This window comes from Sminthopsis crassicaudata, chromosome X (genome assembly GCF_048593235.1).
Source record: "Sminthopsis crassicaudata isolate SCR6 chromosome X, ASM4859323v1, whole genome shotgun sequence".
NCBI classification, from domain to species: Eukaryota; Metazoa; Chordata; class Mammalia; order Dasyuromorphia; family Dasyuridae; genus Sminthopsis; species Sminthopsis crassicaudata.
Window position 1 is genome coordinate 21242420 of NC_133623.1, and position 18923 is coordinate 21261342.

The 18923-nt window shown below is 37.4% G+C and overlaps 1 protein-coding gene across 1 annotated transcript in view; it reads left to right on the top strand.

Moving 5' to 3' along the window:
* CHM (CHM Rab escort protein) overlaps positions 1–18923 on the top strand; it is a 175450-nt gene that overhangs the window by 24757 nt on the left and 131770 nt on the right. Inside the window, exon 2 of the mRNA XM_074278021.1 lies at positions 3486–3552. Coding sequence (XP_074134122.1) covers positions 3486–3552 — 67 coding nt within the window. The remainder of the gene's footprint in view (positions 1–3485; positions 3553–18923) is intronic.

An 18923-nucleotide genomic window follows, 5' to 3' on the forward strand; every position in this document is an offset into this window, starting at 1 on the left:
CAGCACAGAGGAGGGGGAGGGAAATCTCCTGTGGTAAACGGGTGGGAGGACAGAGAAAAGAACTTTCCAGGATGGGCAGGTGGGAGTGAGGACCATTTGAGGGAATATTTACATGAATGAGATTAGCTATATTGGAATTCAGCATTGCAGAGATCTGATTTTCAGGCTGTGTTCTGGTACTTGGAAGCGGTTTTAAATAACACTTTAATCATTCTCCAGCTCTAGAGAAGCAGTGCCCGATTGTTGCTGCATTGCTGGCCTCAAAATCAAGAAGACTTGCTTTCTTTTACTCTTAATAGCTTTGTGACCAGGGCTGTGAATGGGAGGCATTGTGAAATAGTGGGTAGAGATCTGGTCCCTTTCAAAATGACCTGGCTTCTGGTACCACCTCAGTCCCAGGCAGGGCTCTAACCTGCATTCTCAGTGCCCTGGGCAACTCTTTAAGAGTCTAAGTTGCTCAGCAATTGATCTGCATCTCTCTTGGTGGAACTGAGTCCTCGTGGGGACTTCTCTCCACCCCTGAGCCCTGTTTTCCTTAACTCCATCATGGGGCTTGAGGTAGCTATAGGACCCATCTCCAAGGGTTGGTTGGTTGGTTGGTTTTTAATAATAATACCTTTTTGCTTTTCAAAATACAAGCAAAGATAGTTTTCACCGTCCACCCTCCAGTGATTGTTTTGAAACTAAAGTGAGATATCTCTGCTATACTCCTTCCAAATTTTAAATCTCTATTTAAATGTCAATTATAAGGGTTGGGAAAAAGAGGTGTATCTGGGTGTGTGTGTTCATACTTATTATATTCATGTGTGTCTAGGCAACATGTAGGTCCCTGTGGTTTCCCCTAGGCTATGCCAGGGGAGCACCAGCTCTGGCAGGTCCTGCGACCCTGGAAAAGCTTTGAATATGAGCCCATTGAAAGTGAGTGAGCTTTGAATATAGGCCCCACATGCAGTTTTCTTATGATTGTCATATTACTGCTTATGTTTGCGTTCCCAGTTGAATGACAGGCTATGGATATCATTTGTCAGAAGACTAGCTTGGCTCAGTTTGGATAGACTCATCATGAGGTTGACTGCCTTTTTTTCAGCCAAAGCAAGTCTGGAAAACCATTTCCACAGTTGGGGGGGGGGGATGGAGAGGGAGAGGAAGAGAGAGAGAGGGAAAGAGCGCGCTCTGTATTGGCCAAAGGGGTCCCACTCTGAGGAAAGCCCAGGCCCTTGAAGTACTGAGGGAGGCCTCTTAATGTGCCAAGCAGTATTATGCTGCTTTCTGATAAGTATCTAATTCCTCAGACTCATAACTGCTGATACTACATCCCAAATAACATTCATTGCCCAGTCCTTGGAGATACAAAATAGATCATGGACTGCCTCCGGAACTGTTTTGTGCTTGAACCCGAATGAGAGCTCTCCCAAGTTCACTTTGCTGATCATTGCCATGTTGTGTTTGCATTCACGGCTTCCCTATGGCACTAGCTGCCCCTGGTAACATTGGTTAGCTGGCAATTCACAGTGCTGGGTGGATGAAGTGGAGGTTGGGAAGCCAGAATGAACTTGAATGATTGTTCATTCTCCTTGAATTTTCTTGGCTTTCCCCCCCTCAATTCCTAACTTTAGCTATATTAAGTTATCACAGTGGTTGAATTCAGTAATATAAAAAAGTTATTCTTGTAGGTGTAACATAGTTGCAGATATTCTGGAATCCAGGGTGCTATAACTTAAGTTTAACAGATTGAACTGAATGTTTGCAATGTCTTAAATCTTTCCTTCTGTTTTCCTTCACTGCCCTCCTTCCAAGTTTGGGTTTAGTTTTTCCTGAATTATATCCAAAGTTAAGGTTGACTTACATTTAGAATTTTATGATGGCTTATTTCCAAGTGCTGATTTTTAATTTAAGGCCTTTGGTATATCCCCAAAGAACTTACCAAAACTGTACTTCCTCAGTGAAGGAAGCTGGAGCTGATGGTTAATGTGGTTTTTCAATGGAACTCCGATGTCAATTGCCTCAGTGTGCATATAAAAAGAATTAGGTACTTAGTGTATAGTATATGTGATGCTCAGTTAAATGCCTCCTATGGAGCGCAGTCCCATGCCCAAACGATGAGCCCATATTCTTTTCCTGAGATAAAAAGCTGAACCTCTTGGTGTTGAATTATAGTGAAAGAGCCAGGAGCACAAGTGACTGACTGGTCCTGTGCTTTCAAAACGCTTTCTGTTGGTTGGAATAAAAAGATTAGCTGTCTCCAGCTGAGTGGCAGATGCTGTGATAATAAGGGACTTTTACAGAGCATTTTAGATGTTCAAAGTGCTTTATGTACAGTATCTCGCTTGATGGAGAAGTTCCACAGAAGGCCTGTGACCCTTCTGCGTGGCTCCCAGATAGTGAAGTACTAGCATCTTCCTATGGTGAGATTGCTGATAATAGGGACGTGGTGGGGTTTTTTGGTTAGTCCAGTCATCCCAAGTAACATGTTGTTCATATGTTACAGCCAAAGCCCATCAAGCTCCTGGCCCTGAGGCCACCTCAGGGAGTTTTTAATCACCCCATTCTCAGAGAAGTCTCTTCACTTTATAACCCATCCCATTGCTATTAATTGCCTCCTGGAATATTGTCTTACCTAATGTGTGAATCAGTACTATTAGGTGGGATGTGCTGATAGTGTGGTATTTTCTTTAGAGAGTAATCTCTATTTTTAGTATTACTTTAATGATGATCAAATTAATTTGGGAATTAATCCTATCAGAAGTTCCATGTTTTCTCTACTTGCAGGCTTCATAGCTCTTTGACAGTATTCCCAATTCTCTCCTTTTCCTTTAGTCTTGGAAGAAGAGGTGATTGTTTTTCTTACACCAAGGCCATCGCCCTTTGTGTTCCATGACACACCTGTCTAGCTCTCACCTCTACATCTTTGCATAGGTTCTCCCCCTCTACCTAGAATACTTTTTCTCCCACATTCAGCCTCCAGATGTCCGTAGCTTCCTTTAAGGCTTAGCTCAGGTGCTGCCTTACCTGTGAACCCCACACTGTTTTAGCATATATCCTGGTTTTGCTCATCTGTGACCACGTGTGCTCCTCTTTGAAAGTTAGTTCCTTAAGAGCAGGATCTCATCACCTTGGGGTTTATATTCCCCTAGTGCTTAACACATAGGCTCTTAGTAAATATTTGCAGGAATTGGGCTTTGGATTAAGCTATTGGATTAAGAACTGTTGAATTGATGAAGTTCATTGAGTTGACTCAAATCTAAAAAGGAATCGACGATCATCAATATTTTTTCCTTAATACTTGACCCACATGGTGAGGTTTTTTTTTTCCTCCCAAGATCATAAGTTACCCCTGAAGTCTAATAATATAATTGTATAATGTGATAAAAAGGTGAGACTTTTTTTTTTTGGGGGGGGGGGCTAAAGTGGCTGCTGTACATGGTGCTGATATAAACATTCTGTGACCATTACCTTCTGAATGATAATAATCTGTATCTTTGTAGGCTTGCCGGAGTCCATCATTGCAGCTGCTTGCTCAAGGAGTGGCCAGAGCGTTCTCCATGTTGATTCGTAAGTTGACCAGCCCTTTCTACTTGCTAAGTACTTATATGCCTGAAAAATAAGAATTTATACTTTGAGAGTAGAAAGATTATCATGATTGATGTTCATTAAAACTGTTATTATATATATATATATATATATATATATATATATATATATATATATATATATATATATATATATATATATATATATATATATATATATACATACACACACACACACACACACACACACGTGTACAGGTCAGTATTTGCATAGATATCAATATAGATACATATATCTCAAAATATTGAGACTTTCTGTAGAATAATAATTAACATTTATGGAGCATTTTAAAGTTTGCTAAGCACGTACATAATGTTTTCTCATTTGAGGCTCATTGCCTTGTGAAGGAGATAATATTCTCATCCTTCAGATGAGGAGATTAAAACGGTGAGATTCTGACTTGCCTGTGGTCACATGGTTAAAAAGCGATAGAAACAGGATTTGAACCTAAGTTTTTGCTGACTTTCGGGTACAGTACTCTGCCCCAAAGCCAGTTATTTCACTTGGTGATCTAATCAATTCCCGTGGATTTAATTACCATCGCTATTCTGATGATTGCCAATCTGCCTATCCTTACCCAACCTCTCTGCTGACCTCCTTTCCCAAATCTCAAACTATTTGACAGCTCAAACTGAATGTCCAGTAGACATCTTAAACATGTCCAAACCAGAATTCATTATCTTTTGCCCTAAACCCTGCCCCGCCTCCTATCATCTCTATTACCATGGAGAGCAATATTGTCATCTTGGACTCTTCATTGTTTCTCACCTCCCTCTCCTGCCTCTCTATATCCTGTCTCCAATAGGCCCTTTCCCTCCTCTGTCACTGTTACAACTTTGGTACAGGCTCTCATAATGTCACACCTGAATTATTGAAATAGCCTGCTGGGAGTTCTGCCTGTCTTTAGTTTATCCCTGCACCAATCCATCCTCTATTCAGCCACTAAAGTGATTTTCCTTAAACAGAGGTCCAATCATGTTCCACCTCACTCAGTAAACTCCACTGGCTCCCTGTTGCCTCCAGGATCAAATACCAAATTTTCTTTTTGGCATTCACTGCCCTTCATGACCTAGACTCTTCTAGTCTTCTTATACCTTACCCCTCAACATGTATTCTGATGCCCTGACACTGGCCACCTACCTGTTCTTCAAACAAATTCACTCCCATCTCTTGATTCTGGGGATTTTCTCTAGCTGCCTTTGATACCTGGAACATTCTCTTTCTGCAATTTTGCCTATTGATTTCCCTGGCTTCCCATCTTCTACAGGAAGCCTTTTGCAATCTCTGTTAATCCCCATGTCTTCCCTCCATTAATTATTTCCTCTTTATCTTCCTTTGGATATATTTGTTTGCATGTTTTCTCTGCTATTACATTGTAAGCTCCTTGAGGGCAGGAACTGTCTTTTGCCTCTTTTTGGATCCCTAGTATTTAGCACAGTGCCTGGCACATAGTAAATGCCTGATAAATGTTTATTGCTTGATTAATACTTGAGAATTTTATTTATGCACATGAATTGATTTTTTTTTTTTTTAGCAGTAAATTATTCCTCGAGGCAATTGGCTCCCCCCTCTCCTCAGCCAAACTGTATATATCCTATATATGTATGCTCTTAGTGCTTTCTTCCAGACATTACTGTGGAATTAGTACAGTGGATATTATTATCATCCCCACTTTACAGATGAGGAAACTGAGGCTTATAGTTTAAGAACTTCATCCCTGGTCACACACTGCTGAGAAGTAATTTGAACCTAGATTTCATGGTGCTAACTCTAGTATTCTTTCCTCTAGATTTCCCAAGACTTCAGATTGCTGCCATTTGCTGCCTTCCAGGCATTCACACATAGGATTTCATGTGCTGTGGTTTTGTAGAGCATCCCTTGGTGCTCAGTGTTCTTAGCATGAGCCTTCTCTAAGATGCTTAATTGATTATCAGAAGACTCAAAGCCTTTCTTTTTTGATTGAGGATTTGCCTGTCCTTGTTCTCCTCTGTTAGAGCCTTTGAAGAGCTCACATTCATCTTTTCCCTCTCCTATTAGGGTAGGGTTCTCGTAAAAAAAAAAAAAAATAGGTTGAGGACAGCCAGATGTCCTATTATACTTTTTGCAATATACAGAATTGAGTGATCTTTGTGTCATGTTGTTTTTCAGTCCTGTCTGACTGACTCTTTGGGTTTTCTTGGCAGAGATATCATAGTAGTTTGTTGTTTCCTTCTCTAGCTCATTTGACAGAGAAAGAAACAGAGGCAAACAGTATTCAGAAACTTGGCAGGGTCATACAGCTAATAAGTGTCTGAGGCCCGATTTGGAGTTAGAAAGATGAGTCTTCCTGACTCTAAACCCAGTTCTCTCTCCATTGCACCACCTAGCTGATCTGTTACTAGTTTGTATTTTATATTTTTCCAAATTTGTTTTGAACACATTTCCCATATTAAACCTTTAATAATCGGGATTTTCTGGTTGAGAATCAAGAAATTCTTGAGGTGATGAAGCTCCTGTATTGGACTAGAGGACCTACCTCAAGAACAGTTGCATACATAATTCATTGCGTTGTTCCCATAATTAATTAATTTTAGAATCCTAGCCCTTTCTCAACCAACAGTAGCCTTCATTGGTCAGGGTCCATATACTTTGCAGGAAGTCTTATAAAAATACAAAGTGAAAATTGTTTTGATCTCTTGAATGCAACATTCTCTAGAGAAGGAAAAACCTTTTCCCAAACTGCATACAAAACCCAGAAACTTTAGAGTCTAGGAGAAATATTCCAGATGTTTGAAACTAATGAAGCACCCTTTTTCTTTTTGTGTCAAGGCTTCAGATCTGCAGCATTGGGGTATGAGTTTTTAGAGCATAGGCCTTCCCATGTATCCAGCTAGTTGTCTGGGTTTACCATGATGCCATTGCTTGGAAGTGACAGTCATCTTGATGCGCTTGGGTTATTGCTGTAGTACATAATGTGAAGATTTTAATTGTTTCGCTTCCCCCAGCCCTCAAAAATATCCTTTCTAAACAGAGCTTCAACCAAAAGAGTGTATCTTTGGGTTATTACCATCCTCATAATTTCTTTTGATTCCCTCAGTTGGCACTCCCCTTTTCCTCCATGGTGTTCCTTGTAACATGCTGATTTGCATATAGTTGTGGTACCCCTTGTTTCTTTTGGTCTTGGTATCCCTGGTGGCTAGCACATTGCTTGCATTTAGTAGGCACAATAAATGTTGCTTGAATTGAATTATTCCTAGGTTCTGCCTTCAGAGATCAAGCAGAATAAATCAAATTCCTCTTTTATCCGGTAGACTTTCTAATAAGACTGTTGTCAGGTATTGCTCTTATTCTCCCCAATCCCAAATACTCTCTTTAGCTTATAAACATCCTTAGTTTCTTCAATTTACTTTCATTTGACACTGTCTCAAGAGTCTTTGCCATCTTGTTTGTCCTCTTCTATATTTCCTTTGACTTATCTGTATTATTTCTTAAATGTGGCACTTGGTCTGACCATTAATGGGAACCATTATCTCCTAATTTTTGGACACTTCTTATCTTCAGGAAGCTTAAGATTCTCTATGCATTTTTTGGGTTGTTGTCACACTGTTGATAGCATGCCAGGATCTGTGTCACAATGAACTTAAGTGGCCGTCTATTTGGACTTATATATGAACATCGATCACCTCTATGTGGACATTGAGTCTCAGCTGGGAGAGAAGCTGCTACATCTCAAGACAATGCATTCCACTTTTGTACCACTCTTCATTGTTTGGAAGTTAATCTTTATATCAAGTCTAACTTTGCCTCTTTGTAACTTTTCTGCATTGCTGTCAGTTGTGGCTTGCTAGGATTAGGCGGAACAAGTCCATTCTTTTGAGGAAAAATCTCTGTTACTTGACCAAAACTATCGTATTCTAAGTCTTTTTTCTGTTCTCCAGGATAAACATTCAATCCTCATATGGCATGATCTGAAGACTTTTCCCCATCCTGATTGCTCCCTCTGGATTCCATTCCTTTCAGCAGGAACCTACTGAGCATCTATGGTGTGCCAGGCACTGTGCTCCCCACTGGGAATACCAAGCCAAAAGCCCAACAGTCCCCTCCCCTCCTACTTTCCTCCCTCCCTCGCTTAACTTCCTACCAGAGCTGGATGGTGACTGACCCAGAATGAAGCCATGTTGCCCCGCTCCTAGAAAGGAGAGCCAGGGCTTTCCTACTGGCCATAAGTGAGGGATGTCCCGACTGCCCGGCGTGGAGAGTGAGCATTTGCCTCTGTCTCCCCAGGGAGATTTGGGACCACAGTTGAAGGCTGAGTTCTGACTCCATCTGCTTGTCCTTTCTGCTTAATTGGAAACAGAGATGATTCTAGCTCAGAGGTGTCAGCAGTAAGTTCCCCCACATGGGAAGAGAGGAGGGGTGGAAGAGGGTGGCCTTAGTTCTTGCTCCTGCTGTTTCCTTTTTAAGCTGAATCTGATTATATTTGCTGGAAACAGGAAAAAAAAAAAAAACATATACATTCACAGCTGGAAGGATGTTAGTTGTCACCTTTCTTAAGTACTCTGTTTCTGTCAAGGGTACCACCATTGTTCTCAATTTTGAAATCATCATCTCTTTCTCACCTCACTTTTTAATTATTGTTATTATTTTTATAGCTTTTTATTTTTGCAAATAACTTGCAAAAATAGTTTTCAGCATTCACCTTTGCAAAACCTTGTGTTCCAGATTTTTCTCCTTCCCTTCCTCCTACATCTTCCCATAGATAGCAAGCAGTTCAATATAGGTTAAACATGTGCAGTTCTTCTAAACTTATTTCCACATTTGTCATACTGCACATGAAAAATCAGATCAAAAGATAGAAGAAAACAGGAGAAAAAATCCGAGCAAACAAATAATAACAACAACAAGTCAAAGTGCTTTGATCCACATTCAGTCTCCATAGTTCTCTCTCTGGATGCAGATAGCTCTTTCCATCACAAGTCTATTTCACCTTACTTTTCTAATAGCTTAGTGGCCATATCTTATTGACTGTGCATCCACAAGTCATCTTGTATTCCTCCCCTTCTCTCCATTCACATTGCCATTGCCCTAGCTCAGGCCTTATCACTTTTTTCCTGGATGTTTTTAATAGCCTCATCATTGATTTCCTTGCCTTACCTAGCACTTTCTACTCCATCTTCTACACTTCTTCTCAAGAGATTTTTCGAAGCAACAGATCTGATCATGTCCCTCTACTGCTCAGTAAACTGCAGTGGCTCCCTGTTGCTGTTAGAATGAAATACAAAGTCCTTTGTCAAAGGCCTTCACAACCTGAAACCCACCTTATCTTCCTGACTTTATTCTATATTATTTTCCTTGCATCTACCCTGTGGTCTTGCCAAATTGGTTTAATTGCTGTTCCTACTATATAGCATTCCATTTTTATTCTCTGAGTCTTTGCCTTACTTCTTTTCCATGCCTAGAATTCATTTTTTGCTTCACTTTTGCTTCTTCAAATCTCTAGTTTCTGTCAAATTATATTTTAAGTGCTTATTATATGTATTATATATGTTTCTCACATATATAATATATATATTGCATATATATTTAAGTGCTAACTTTTAGTGTTTACTTTTATATGTACATATTGTCTCTCCATAAACAATGTAATCCCCTTGGGGACAGGGGTTGTATTTCATTTTTTGTCTTGGTAGTCAGAGCAGGCTTTTAATGATGGCTTACTGATCAAATGGTTCTGCTTTCTTTGCTCTTCAGTACGACAATGAAGTCTTCTTTTGTTTCTCGGGATTCCTTATATTTATTGTTTCCTTTGGCTTGTTAATATTTTATTGCATTTATGTAACCCAGTTGCTTTTTAATTATGCCAGCTACTATTGTTCATTAGGGAATTTTTCCTCTAGTAGTTGCTCTATTGGATACTGGTTATTCTGCTTGTTTACTTGTCTAGCTTCTTCCTTTGATAGCCTTTTAACCATTGCCAAATAGATTTGATACTGGTCTTGTAATATAACTTGGGATCTGTATTTCATTGATAAGTTTCCAGTTATCTTTTAGTTGAACTATCATCTAGCCATTTTTTCCCATCCTATATATGTGATTTTTTTGTTCGTTTGTTTTTTGATGCTAACCATTATCCCTATTCAATTTAATTTCCCTGACATTGTCCTAGGATTCTAGCTTTTCCAGATCTTTTTGGATCGTGACTATCAACTTTTGTTACCTGCAAATTTGTGAAAATAATTTTTGTTTGGAACTTGAACAGCATCTAGGAGAATGAATGTTTGCATACACATAGTAAAACAGTAAGAGGGGATTCTTGATGAAGTTGTAGGGCTCTCATGTACAACTTGTTTTTCTTTTTTAATATATTAACTTTCATATTAGCTTTCAATATATTAACTTTCAAAACTGCCAGCTCTGTGCTTTCCTTTAGCCTTTCTTCTGTTCTTTTTTCTCTCCATTTTTTAAAGGTCCTTCCATGACCATCTTTTTGGGGAGAGGGATTGTTTTATCTCCTCTTGTCTTCTACCACCAACATCACCCCCATTGGGAAAGGAAAAAAAAAACAACTAGAGTGCTTGTATTCTGAAAATTTAATAATCTTGCCATTTCTTCGTTTATTTACGTCATTAGTAAAGATTTAAGTTAACTAGTACAGAGTTAAGGACAAATCCCTGGGGCATACCATTGGAGACCTTACAAAGGCAATATATTGAATGATAAATGACTATTCCAAATTCACGTACATGTTTTATCATTTGATCTATATCTCCCATTTTACTCTGGAAACTTGGCAAAAAAAAACAACAAACAAACAAAAAAAAAAAAACTAATTTGCCATAACTTCTTCTTGTTGTGGTATTGCTTCTAGCCCAAAAAATTTAGTCCTAATCCTGCTTTGGCCATTCTTGCAGTCTGGTCACAGGAAAGACCGACTCATCATTACCGTTGTTAAAACAAGAGTTCATGATTTGGTGCTTTTTAATTGCTTAGGGCCATCCTGATGTGGGAAGGTAGATATGATTACTTGTAGGAGTGCATCATGTTTAAATGGCTGCTTAGTAGATGTTGTTCAGTGTTGGAGAAGGTCTAGAGATCTCATAATAGAATGTGGTAAGGATGTGAAGGTTGTATTTCCAAATGTTATATTGGATTCTGTTTTCAAGTTACTGAGATGGATTTACTTTTATTCTCAGATGCATTTAGATTTCTTAAATCTTGAATTATGATAATTGCTTTCATGGAACTGGTTTTTTGGGCTATTTTTCAATTTTTGCATTTATTAGTATTTTTCCAATTACATGTAAAATAGTTTTTTAACTTTCATTTTTGTAAGATTTTTGAGTTCTATATTTTTCTCCCTTCTTCTCTTCCCTCTCCCCCAAAATAAAATACTAATAAGTGCAAAAAAGACTAGCGAGGGATTAAATAGGTGTGCCTTTTTCCCCTTTTTTAAAGATCTCTTTTGGATACAGAACTTAAAATAGTATTGCTGGATCAAAGTACATACATAGTTTTATAGCCCTTTGGGCATGTGGAACTAGATAAAATTATAACAAAATTTATATGGAAAAATAAGTGAGCAAGCATATTAATGATTACACTTAAGCGAAGTTGATAAAAGGAGTGTTGTATTCCTAAACTTTAAAACTTTATAAACTCATTATCAAAACTTCCTAGTACTGGATTTATCCAAAAGCAAAATATATCATTGAAATGAAATGGGTACACAAGATATCCCGTATACAATAGATTAGTTGTATGGCAAATCTTTATCCAATAAAAACTGGGGAAAGAATTCATTATTTAACAAATGTACTGGGGAAAATTGGTTGTTAGTTTTCGGAAGGAGGTGTAGAATTATGACTTACAGTCTATGCCTTAGTGAATTCCATCTGGGTTAGAGACTTAGACATTTCAATACAAACTCTAGGAGAAATGGAACAAAAAAGAGTGAAGCATTTCCTAGTTGTGGAGAGGAAATAATATATTTTTTTTCATTCAGCAAGTGGAAGGAATTATTGAGGATCAGGTAGACATGCTTGACCACATTTTAAAAAGTTCATGTACAACTACAACAACAACAAAGTATAAAAGAAAAAGAAAAAATGAAATGAGAAAATTTGGCAATCTGACACATGAAAAATCTGAAGTTTAAAATGTATAAGGAACTATTTAAAAATTCATAGTGGTAACTTTCAGTCAAAACAGATGAATAGTAAAAGGATAAGACCAGAAAATTTTCAAATAAGGAAATAAATGGTTGATAGTTACGTGGGAAAAATACTCAACCTTGTTAATGATCAGTGTTGCCAGTTAAATCAACTTTGAGATGCCATTTCATGTTTATCAAAATGTCCTAAATTATAAACAGCAGTAAAACAAAAGGAAAACCAAATAAAGAATAATGCTAGTGGAGTTGGGGAAGAACAAGCATGCTTATTTATTTCTGGTAGAATTGCAGACCTATAATTTTGATTAATTTGGTGACACGTGGTGAAAGTTACCAGAACAGTCATACTTAGTTCTTCTATTGTTGGTAATTTGCCCTGAATGTGTTGCCCAAAACAATAAAATGTGCTTTTAAGGTATTTTTATTAGTGTTATATATAATAACCATAATATCTTCCAAACAGAGTAGAAACTTGCTAACCATTGAGCAGCATGGGAATGGCTAGATAAACTGTGGTGCCCTCATGTAATGGAATGGAATAGTATTGGAAATATGAACAATAAGCATAAGAAATTTGGGAAGAATTTAATGAAATAATGCTTAGTGAAGAAAGAAAACATTATTGAAGCATGTAGTAATTCTATGATTTGTATCAGAGGAAAAGGGAAAGAGACTAAATGGACAAAGAATTCAAATGAAAGCATATTGGAAAATTGTTGGTATACCTGATATATGGAGATGAATTAATTTGAATAAAAAATTTCTAAGCAAATTTTAAAAAATAATGTTCAATGTTAAGTTTCTTAGAAAAATGAAAATCAAATGCTCTGTGGAGAATTATCCTGGAAAGGTTACATGTATCATTGTGTTGGTAGCTCCATTGATGGACTGAGTTGTCCCTAGATTAATAATAATATGGCATTCATTTCAGGTAAGCTTGTACAGTTGCTTCTTTTACTTATTGCAACACTATGATTTTTTTTTTCTCCCTAATCAGCTTGACTTGGTGAGCTCGCAGAATTCCAGAACTGCAATAAGGATGACCCTTAAAATTTAGAATTAATCGATGAAAAATGACTTTTGTCAGATTTATTTAAGTATTCAGTTGAAAATGTCATTGGTTGCCTTTATTCTAGAACGTATGGACTTAAATGATTTCATAAATCATAATATTTATCTAATTCATCCTAAAAAGGGATTGGTATAATTTACCTTATTTGAATCAACTTGTCTTTAATTAAAACTTCGAAGCTTAAAAATTATTAGAAATTATTATGAGCAATCATCAACTCAGAGCTATTTATGTGTATATATTACATTCATTGCCTTAAAAAGATCAACTTATTACTTTAATCTTCAACTATTGTTTGCATCTATCATAATATACCACATAAGTAATGGTGGCTGATGGTTCTGAAGTGGCCCATTATAAAATACTAAGTGCAACCTCTGTTGATTTATAAACACTGTCCAAGCGTCACCATCAACAGCAGCTAATCTTATTCAAAATAGTCACTTCATTGCTGTGTTGCCATAAATTCCTGTAGACAGATTTTAAACTAAAGTTAGCTTCTGCCAAATTGTAATTGAAGGAGCTCTATTTCTGTGTGCCAGCTATCTGTCTCAATAACTGTAAAATCTGTGGTTCTTTTCAAAGAGCTACATTTACTGTAGATATTAATGAGCTGTTGACATGTGAAATTTCAAGGATAGATGCTAAATGATTTAGAAATGCAATTTGCAATTCAAAATGGAGAGATTGGCATTAAGTTTCAACTTGAAGTTACTAAAAAGAAGATACAGGAAGACCAAAAGTTTATATTCTTGTGAACTTAGTGTTGTTCTTCTCCCAGTAATTGTTCATACTCTCAATCTTCATTTTTTCCCCACAATTTTGTTATGGTTTTTTGTTTGTTTGTTTGTTTTTCTCTCCCCCTGCACCCCGCTCCCTTTTTCCTGTTAATTTTCAAATTTTGTGACTTTGGGTCCAAGAGGAAATTAACTAATTTTCGCTATGAGTCAGACTACTGCATTGGTTTTAAGAGAAATCACTTAAATTCATTTTTCTTTGTCTCCTTATATAAAAGGGTACTTGATATTTGGCTCTTAAAAGCTTATTATATTACATATATTGGATATATGTACAACTTATGCATGAATGAATCTTTGTGATTGCAGTAGCAGTAAAGTGGGGTGAATCATGTATCTTGGCCTTTTATAAATTGCATCAGCAAAATACAGAATGGTTATTTGACAAAGTTTTTCTGGAAGATCCTATATCCTTTACATAGAATAGAACAATTTGTACATGGTTTTAAATAGAGATTCTAATTTTTTTCCTTAAAATTTCCAAATACTTGTCATTTCTTTCTATTCTGATTTTAGATCAAATAAAGGTATGATAGAAAAAAAGGAAAGGGATCACTTTTCTAGAAAGGAACTCTTATTTTGCCATCCCATCATCATCAGGTGCTTGATTTGAGGCTTATTTATTCCTTTTGTGTTGTTGTGATAGATTTAGTCCTTGGAATACTTTATTTATTGATTTTTTTTTAATTATTATTATTTTTTTTTGGTGGTAGAGTTGGCAAAGAAAAAGACTAGACATATGAAAAGAGAATGCAGGGAAATATTTGAGAATTCACTTCAGCAGATCTTTTTCTTTTTATGTGCCTGTTTCATGCACTATAGCCATGTTAGGTTCTAAAGACAAATCAGTACCTGCCCTGAGTGAGCTTGTAGTCAGATAGGTCAGTCAGTAAGTATTTACTAAGTCCTTGCTGTGTGCCAGGTACAGAGAATGCAAGTGTATAATCATGCAAAGGAGGCTGTCTCACTTAACAGAAAGAGAAGAGGTTACATTGCTTGGCCTTAAGACAAAAAGGAGATGAAAATCTGACGAAGAATCTGTTACTGCTTCAGCATTATCCATTTACCTCCTCGTTTGGGCTTCTTCAAAAGCGTGTCAGATCTGATGGGTGAGGGAGAGATTGATCGTGCAGGATGGTTGGATGCTCCTCAAACAGTTCCTGAAAGTCAGGTGGTCTTCTTGCAGTTGTGGCAGCTAGAATCACAAGCTACTGCCATTCCTTTCTCAGAAGCTGCTCTACCTCTCCGGGAGCTTTGGAGAAAGCTGGTTACTGGCTAAGGAGGAAGTTCTGCTTAAATTTAAGGGCCTATGTTTTCTACTTTATTTAGTATTGAGGAATGGTGGTGGAAGAAAGTTCCATTTCCTAACCTTTTCCCCCCAAGCCATTTCCCCTTGGACCAGGTAAAGTAGGTTATTAGTAAAAAAGAATTGGATGAAAGAAAACCTGAATACAAGCTGGTTTGTTAACAAGGAACATCTTGAGCCATGAGTAACTGTGCGTACTTTGTACCAGCTCTGGGCTGAATCATGACTCTTGTTAATGTGCTGAGTATATTGGGCTCAGTGCTAACTGATAAATGGATATTAGGAGTAATGCCAAATAATTATTGTCCTGTTGCTCCAATATACCAGAAGATAATTGCATATTCACTTTAAAACACAAGACAGGCAATAAAACCTGTGTTATGTCAGGTTCTAGAAATGAAGAGTCATTTCAACATTAGAAGTTATAAAGTTATTACTCCCATGGCCATTATTTACATGAATTAGGGTAGAAAAGAGAGTCTAGACTTCATATTATGTAAGATTTGTTAATAGTCTCCCCAGACCCTCAACAGAGGAAATGAGTAGTTAGGATTTGTGTTCAGTGCCTTTGTCACAATGTTAGTCCTCAAACTTTTTTGATCTTGTAAAAATATTTTGAGCATATACTCCTGATATGCATGCTTACTTAGTTATAAATTATATATTTATTCTGTTGTACCGATAATTATTTATTAATTTGTACTTAATGTGCAAGTACAATAAGTAAATAATTAAAAGGATGTATAAAATACAATGATATTTATCTTAGAATCAATAGGAAGCCACTGAAATTTATTGAGGAGAGTGAATTAGATCTCTTTAGGAAAAGAGAGATTGGATATGGAGAGACTAGAGGCAGGAAGACCAGTTTAGAGGCTGTTGGGAACAGTCCAGGCTAGAGACAGTGAAAAAGGCTTGAATGAGGGAGGTAGCTGTGTGATCTGAGACAATAAGATAGACACAAGAGATGCACACAATTTGGTTTTTCAAATGATTGGCTGTTCGGGGTGAGAGAGAGTGAAGAGTTGAAGATTACCCAAGTTTTAGCTCACTGGCCACTGCCCAAAGCCCAGAGCCTGTCTTCCAAAGGGCATCTGCTGCCCTGAAGGTGATCCATGAGGCAGAAGGCTTATATCTGGGGATGGAGGGAGATTAATAGAGGGGCAAAGAATTTTCCCAATGGCATCTGTTGCTAAGGGTGTTTAAAAAGTTGTTAAATTATAATTGCCCTGAGAGGTCAATAACTGGCTCTGAATGGAAAAGTTATGAATTGGTAGGGTAGAGGGCAATAGCTGAGTTGTTTTTCGGGAGGGGAGAATGTGGGTTGGAGACAAGTTCTTTGGCTTTTGCAGGAAGGGTGAGATGTAACCCATCTTCTTACCTTTGACTGGTTGAGCACAGATCCCTTTGGATCAAGCCATGGCTTGCACTTTGAAGATCACTGGTGTTGAACTCAAAATTTCTGGTGTCTGAGTTGTTGCTAGTATGTGAATTAGTTAATGAGGACTTAGATGTTGTCTAATTAATCGTAAGACTAGCTAAGTGATTGTTTTCCAGTGAATTCAGTCCTTTCTCTTAAGGGCTGGAGGAAGACAGAGTCCTGTAGCACAGGCATGGTGTTAAATTGGAAAAAGCTGTTTCTTCGGTTACTAGCGGTGACCTTTGGAAGCCATTTCATCTGGGAGAGCCTCAATTGGATTTTAGTAAAGTTGTCTCCTGCTTCCAGGACCCCTGGGAGATTGAGATTAAAAGGAAGTGCTTAATTATGTTTTTACTTTGCAGACACTTTGTTTCTTCTGTATATTTGTTCTTTCCCCTCATTGTAGTAGTATAAACTCCTTGAGCCTGTTTTGGTTTTTGTCTTTACATCCTCTGGGCCTTGAGTTGTGGCATTGCACATGGAAGGCACAAGTAAATGCTTATCCATTGAGGAAGCACTTGAAATGTGTAAGGTGGATGATGTTTCTGGATAGTGACAGTGCCCGATGGATGATGGCCACTTTTTACTCAGCAAGCTGAACTCGACTCTCCACAACGTTGGGCCTGCAGACGTTTGTAACCCTGGGTGTTGGTGTCTTTAAAGCATTTCTCATGTGAACACCTTTGAGAATGTCAGTAGTTCTTCCTTTCATTGGGATTCTTGTACTTTGGAATTAAAATCACTTCTATTTGCACTCAGTAGTTAATTATGGGAATGTGCTAAAAATCTTTTGCAGAAGACTTTTGTGGAAAATTCCATATCAGATTATAATTATGGGGCATGGTAGAAAAGTAGACAGGAGTTCATGAATGTTGGTCTCATTTCATAGGACAGTTTCTTTCCATCTCTTGACTTGCCTATAAGATATTTTCCTGTTCATAGATATTTTTTAAAATAGTTTTTATTTATCAGATATATGCATAGGTAATTTTACAACATTGACAATTGCCAAACCTTTTGTTCTCATAGATATTTGTTTAAATTTTTAATTAAAAACATTTTGGGGGGGTGGGGCACTATTTTTAAATGAAAAAATATGCAAAGCTTGGGAAGAGTTTGAAAGTTTATCTTGATATTGATTTCATTTTTCCAAGACTTTACTAGGCTTAGTGGAATCAGCTTTTGTAGCTCATATCCTTACTGTGTCTTAAGAAAAAAAAATGGATGGCAACCTGATGGTACCATTGTGATATTAGAAAAATGAAATCCTTTTTTCTTCAGTTATAAAGTATAGATTTTACTCAACAGGGAAACCAGACTTATTTCAGCCGCAGGACTGCAAAATTTTTTCTGCCTTAGAAAATGAAAGTGCCCTATGGGATGGTGTTGGTAATTTCAGGAGGAGATTTTTCAGTAGTGAAAAATGAGGTAACTTAGAACAGCCCTGAATGTTTCACGCACTGCCTGAGAGTGGTGGGTAGATTCTGTCCTTTGGTGCTTCAGAGAGCCACAATGCTTGAAATGGAGGCTCTCTCTCCAGCTATTTCCTGGTAATGATATCAAACTCCATCCCTCATCATGAGCAGCTTCTTTGGAGTTGAAGTGAGGAGGCAGTTGTGACACAAAATTGGCAGGAAGTTTCCCATACCCTTTTTCCTTTTTTTTTTTTTTTTTTTTTTTTCATGAAGTCAGGAAATTCTCACTTTGTCCTTAAAATAAATTGCGTGTGTATGTTTAAAATCAGTAACCTAACCTTTTTGAGAAGTTTTACAGTAGTCCTAAAGCCAGAGGAAATCACATTTGAGAAATGGAATTTGAATATCAAATTTGCAAGATACTCCTATAAATTTAGGCAAAATTTAAAAGCATTTTTGTTGGTTTTTTTTTTTTTTTCTTTTTTTTCTTTTTTCCTTTTTACATGTGATCTTGGCTGGCTTTAATGTTAACTATTCCATCTGCACTTTTTGTATTAGGCAATATTGAAATGTCCTGAAAAATGGCTTAAATCTCATTTTTAATCACGGAAATTTTGAAGCTAATTTTGTTGAGATCTCTTTGGTCTTACCTGGCTAGTTTACTGGTATTATGTTGCCCTCTTTTGTCAGAGAGACTAGACTAATGAAAACTGTGCTTCACCTTTTACATACATAATTGGATGAGATCACCAGATGGTGATGTTAAGAGCACATCAACAGGAAAAATTAAAAATGAGACATGGATGGAAAAATATCAGCCCCGCTTAGCTCTGTCAGAAGCCCTGGGACTGAATATGGGGGGAGGACAGGAGAAGACATTTTGTCCACATAGTGACTCGGTCATTTCTTTCAGAGGGAGTGAAGTCTGGCTTGGTCTTGTATTGAGAGCTGGCGTTTTCAAGTCACAAAGGGCTTAGGTTCAAACCTGCCTTTGACACACACTGGCTGTGTGACCCTGGATAACTCTAGGCCCATGCTGTCCAACTCAAATAGAAGCAGATCCCCAGGACTGCAGATTGATTTAGAAAACCACACATTGAGATTTTCTTTGTTTTATCATATTTTTATTAATCCTATTTTAAGATTTCCCAATTATAATTTCATCTGGTTCTG